The sequence below is a fragment of the Limulus polyphemus genome, unplaced genomic scaffold, assembly GCF_000517525.1.
Source record: "Limulus polyphemus unplaced genomic scaffold, Limulus_polyphemus-2.1.2 Scaffold11806, whole genome shotgun sequence".
Classification (NCBI taxonomy): Eukaryota; Metazoa; Arthropoda; class Merostomata; order Xiphosura; family Limulidae; genus Limulus; species Limulus polyphemus.
The window spans coordinates 1-5,907 of NW_013677416.1; the positions used below are offsets into that span (position 1 = coordinate 1).

The 5,907-nt window shown below is 35.0% G+C and overlaps 1 protein-coding gene across 1 annotated transcript in view; it reads right to left on the reverse strand.

Annotated features, from left to right (window-relative positions):
- Window positions 1-421: 421 nt before the first annotated feature.
- The window catches only part of LOC106476846 (forkhead box protein P2-like), an 11,771-nt gene continuing 6,285 nt past the window's right edge, over window positions 422-5,907 (reverse strand). Inside the window, exons 7-10 of the mRNA XM_013937465.2 lie at window positions 3,590-3,723; window positions 2,176-2,278; window positions 1,494-1,666; window positions 422-1,254 (exon numbers count right to left, since the gene is read on the reverse strand). Of these exons, the coding sequence (XP_013792919.1) occupies window positions 1,164-1,254; window positions 1,494-1,666; window positions 2,176-2,278; window positions 3,590-3,723 (501 nt within the window). The 3' untranslated portion in view covers window positions 422-1,163. The remainder of the gene's footprint in view (window positions 1,255-1,493; window positions 1,667-2,175; window positions 2,279-3,589; window positions 3,724-5,907) is intronic.

Genomic DNA, 5,907 nt, shown 5'->3' on the forward strand with positions numbered 1-5,907 from the left:
ATACATTAAATACTGTGGTTGAAGAAAAAAGATCTTGGTGTTGTGATAAAAAAATCACTTAAGTCATCTAAACAGTGTATTGTAGCTACAAATAGGGTTAATAGGATTTTGGGTAGCATCTAAAGAAACACTGAATGCAAGACAAGAGATATTATTGATTCACTGTATAGATCACTTGTAAGGCCTCATTTAAAGTACTGTATACAGTTTTGGGCTCCCTTCCTCAAGAAGAATATTGAATTATTGGAGAAGGTTCAGAGAAGAGCCACTAGGATGATACCCTGTGAGGAGAGACTAAAATCTCTAAACTTGTTTTCTCTGGAGAGGATAAGGATCAGAGGGAATTTGATTGAGGTGTTTAAGGTTGTTAATGGTATTGATAATATTGATTCATCAAACTTTTTTGTGTTTAGCAGTGAAAACAATAGGACAAGGGGTCATAAATTCAAGTTTTGGTGGCATAGAAGTCGTCTGCAGTTTAGACAGTATTACTTTTTAAACAGGATGGTTGACTTTTGGAATGAGCTGCCTTCAAGGGTGGTGGAGATAGAAAATTTAAGTGAGTTCAAGAAAACACTGGATGAATATATGAGTAGTAAGAGGTGGTTACAGTTGAGAGCTGGAAGGGACATCATTGATGGGCTAATTAGCTCCTTTTTTTGTCCCTTTAAAATTTTATGAATTTTATTTATGAAATAGAATTAAGGCCTATAGATTTTTTCAGGTCTGAGAGGAACATCAGTGCTAACTGATGCACTAAGCTGTAACAGTTAATGGAACCTTAATGTCCTGAATCAACTGTAACAATTAATTGAACCTTAATGTCCTGAATCAACTGTAACAGTGAATGGAACCTTAATGTCCTCAATCAACTGTAACAGTGAATGGAACCTTAATGTCCTGAATCAACTGTGCCAAGTTCCATCTAGAGAGTTATGCTAATTACAAAAAGACAGCTTGCTTTAGGAATAAAAAACATGCAGTCGAGAGATTAATTCTACTTCCAGTTTTTGAAAACTGATACACCACTTTGTTTGTTGATGGTATGTGTCCATGTAATGGCACTCTTTGTTGTAGACTTATCTAACTAAGCATTAGTAGGAATGGAAAGATCTTCCACTTCTTTAGCTTCCATTTTTCCATTCTGACTTTGACCATCCTCTTCACTGAAATGAGGAAATGTTACCCGAACCATCTTCTCCATCTTCTTCAAGGAGCAACTCTTTCTTGATGAGGGCATCACTGGATATATGACTGCAAAAAAATTAAGAAAGGCAACATTTCTGAAATACCTATTCTGGTATGATGAACACATAAGAGCAACACTGTCTAAAGTTAACTGACAGAAAATTATTAATATTTGAAATTATGAAGTAAACTGAGTAGTTTAGTAATGGAAAGTATCGGTGAAAAATCCTATTAAGTCAATTAGTATGGCATTCCTGTGATGAAACATTATGGAGTATCTCTCCACATGAAGTATAATGTTTTACCAATTTGGTCTTTCACCATTCATGATTTTCTTTTGAACCATTCCGGCCACATAACGATCACCTCTGATCACTTTCCTGACAGCCAGGGAAACACTAGTTGGAGTGCAGGGCAGTGTAATTTCCTTGGATATAGAATTGCTAAAAAATGTTAGGTTGCTTTCTGCCAATGCTGCCTGAAAAAAAGAAATCAAGAAAAACAATAAAATGGAGCAAATGTAACACACCCTCTTATCTCAGTATCTGTATAGCAAGGCAATATATATGAAATAATGTCCAATAAAAGTGGGAAAAAAATGTAACACACCCTCTTCTGTCAGCACCTATATATTAAGCACTTTATGAAAAAATTTTCAAATGAAAATGGAGAAAATATAACACACAGAGTCTACATTCAGTATCTACATAGTAAGTAATATTTGAAATAATGTCCTATAAAAATGAAGAAACCATATTCTCTCTTCTTCCAGTTGATTGAAGGTTATAATACTCTTAGCTGTTGCTTTGGATAGAACTCTAGGGCAGTTTTCAAGGTCTTTGACAACAAGTGATTGTGAAAGAAGAGCTCAGAACCTAAGTGAAGTATTGGTTTCACAGAAAGTTTGGATCTTTTAGTTCAAGTTCCAAGAAAGCTTGAATTACATTTAATAATTAACTAAACTGAAGCACAATTTCTATGACCAACCTGTAGTGAAGCTGTAATATGTTCACCATATAATCCTGGATTCTGATGCAATGTTGGACTGAGATGATCATGGGAAGAAGTGTGTGTGGTGGTAGATGGTATACTATAAAATAAAGAAGTCCACATAAAACATCTGATTAGACAAGATATTAATTATCATATGAGATACATAAACAGAGAGAGAAGTTATGGTATATAAAATCAGTTTGCTGATTTTATATAAGGTGATTTATTTTGTGGATAAAAATATATTACAAAGTTTTGTTTCTATGTGGTTTGAAGTTGTAACTTTGTAAGTGCATACTTGTGATTGTGTGTCTTGGTATTGTGAGTTTGTCATTTTATACATCAAGCTGTTTCCTTCTAAATTTATCGTGATGTGTCTCTAGTTGTTCCATGTTTCCTTATAATCTTGTCATGATGTACGTCTATTTATTCTGGGAGTCCTCGTCATGATGTACATCTATTTATTCTGTGTGTCCTTGTCATGATGTACACCAAGTTGTTCTGTGTTTCCATGTTATCTTGTACATCATGCTGTTTCCTGTTACACTGTGAAGTTGTCAGTACATATATCTAGGTATTTTGTGTCTCCTTTGAATTTTTGAGTGCATAAATTAAGATATGTCTTGTGGAGGTTTTACCAAATTTCAGTATACACAAATAAATGTTCTACGTGCCATTTATAATATGTACCACCTGGTTTTACAGCTATCCAAGTGTATGAGTTAGGAAACTAACAGAAAAGAGACATAGACATGAGTAGTAGCAAACAGAGAAAAGCTACTGCAACAACAACAAGGATGGAAGTGGGAAAGATAGACATGAGTAGTAGTAAACAGATAAAAGCTACAGCAACAACAACAAGGATGGAAGTGGGAAAGATAGACATGAATAGCAGTAAACAGATAAAAGCCACAACAACAAGGATGGAAGTGGGTAAGATAGACATGAGCTAGTAGTAAACAGATGAAAGCCACAGCAACAACAAGAATGGAAGTGGATAAGATAGACATGAATAGCAGTAAACAGATAAAAGCCACAACAACAAGGATGGAAGTGGGTAAGATAGACATGAGTAGTAGTAAACAGATGAAAGCCACAGCAACAACAAGAATGGAAGTGGATAAGATAGACATGAGTAGTAACAAACAGATAAAAGCCACAGCAACAACAAGAATGGAAGTGGATAAGATAGACATGAGTAGTAACAAACAGATAAAACCCACAGCAACAACAAGGATGGAAGTGGCAAGATAGGCATGAGTAGTAGTAAACAGAGAAAAGCCACAGCAACAACAAGGATGGAAGTGGGCAAGATAGACATGAGTAGTAGTAAACAGAGAAAAGCCACAGCAACAACAAGGATGGAAGTGAGAAAGAGGTAGAGAGAAGAAATTATTATATGACCTACTCTTCAATATGCTCCTGAACTCTTAGGGACCGTCGCCTGTGAAATTCTGACTCATCCACTGTCCAGACTGCCCCTTTTACATTTTCGACCCGCATAAAACACTTGTGTAGACTAAGGTTGTGACGCACGGCATTCTAACAAAAGAATGAGAGATGTTTCAAGGTATGAGTTGACCACTGACAGCTGGTTGAATATGCCATCACTGAATAAACGCCTCACAAGTAAGAACGAGTTTCAGCATGCCTAACTAAACTCATTTGCTTGATTTATATACCACAAGTTATAAGACTGCTAACATAGAATTAAACACAAAACAAGAATAATAATCTCAAATCCGAGGGGGACAGTGCTATAATATCTGTAGTTTATTGCCTCATCAAATATATAAATATTCTAACCAATACAGATAATGAAAGTGACATTCAAGAAATAATAAGAGCATGTCATTGAGTAGGTTATATACAAATGATTTTGAACATGCACATCAGTAAGTCATGTGACAACCACAGATGATGTAATGTCACAGTGGAACAAAATGGATCAGAACTGCATTTTGAAATTATTTTACATTATGCAGGTATTGTGATACCACCAAATGTTGACTGACTTGTGAAAGAATAGATAGCAGTCCTTTTGGAAGCAAAATATTAATAAAGATCATAAAGATGTGTTTAATCAGGGATTTAGAATTTTAAAGACTGGTGTATCCCTTGTACACAGTAGCATTGGAAAATAAAGGGTTATGAATGAATTTGAGTCACCAGGACCATTCAGAAAGAGACTTGCAACAAGTCCTTCCTCTGCTGTAGAACATAAAGTTCAGTGTCTTATAATAGATGAAAATCCACACATGCAAAAAGTCAATAGCAAAAGCTGGCCACATGTTCCAACTCTAGAATGCAAAGTAATCAAGAGTGATCTGTGTCTACAAAAGTCACTTCCACTGACATATCTATTCAACCACCATAAGTTGCTGGAAAGTATAATGGGTATTTATTTTTTTCCATAAGAAGACATACTGGTCAAGTCATCAGACCCAGCACCTATGGATTTCTGTGCACTTAAAAACCTTCTTCTTACTATATTCAATATACTCAATAGATCTGTTAAGCTTGTAGGGAGGAGAGACATTTTCCGATATGGCATCATTAAGTTGGCATCGTTAAGTAAGCCTTTTGCAATCAAAATTATTTTGCAGGGCTACTGTCAACATGTACGGTTGTCAGCTAGAGTATGGCCTGATGTAACAACATGGACTGTAATGATATGATGAGATTCCAAAAATCGTTTTAATGTAACATAATGTTTTGGGACAAGGTGAAACCTATTGGTCCATCTTGGCTGTTCCATACCTCTAAACTAAATTAAAATAATTTAAAAAAACTGAAAGCCAGCCCTTATCATTCATATATTTATCAAGCTTTTTCTCAAAATTACTTAAATTTACTGCCTCTACAACATCCGAAGGCATCCTATTCCAAAGGCCAACCACCCTGTTAGAAAAATGAAACTTCCTTAGCTGAAGATGACTACTACCTTGCCAAAATTTATACTTGAGTCCCCTAGTTCTACTATTCTCACTGTTAAATATAAAAACAAATGATGTATCAACACTATCAATTCCCTTTACAATCTTAAACACCTCAATCAGATCCCCCCTAATTCTTTTTTTCAAGAGAAAACAATTTGAGAGATTTCAGTCTCTCCTCTACGACAACCTCTCCATCCCAGGCACCATTCTAGTAACCATTCTCTGAACACTTTCCAACAATTCAATGTTTTTCCTAAAGTAAGGAGCCCAAGACTGAACACAATATTCGAAATGTGACCTGTACAATGCAATTATAACTTCTTTTGGCTTGTATTCAATATTTCTGTAGATACAACCTAAAATAATATTTGCCGTACCACTAGCAACAGCATATTGCTTGGATGGCTTAAGAGACTGATCGACTATTACACCAAGATCCCTTTCTTTCATGACACTGTTAAAGTTATTCCCATCCAAATTATACTTATAATTCAAATTATGATAACTCACATGCATTATCTTGAATTTATTTTAATTAAAACCCATTTGCCATTTATTTGCTCAACTCACTAAATGATCTAAATCCTTTTGTAAATTAGCAGCATCCTCTTCACAGCTAGTAACACCCAAGACCTTAATATCATCAGCAAATTTAAGTAATCTATTGAACATTCTTTCATCTATATAAGCAGTAACCTTTTCAAAGAATGTTAAAAGATTTGTAAGGCAACATTAGCGAAACCATGTTGATTATCCAATAAAAGTCTAAACTTTGTTAAATGACTTT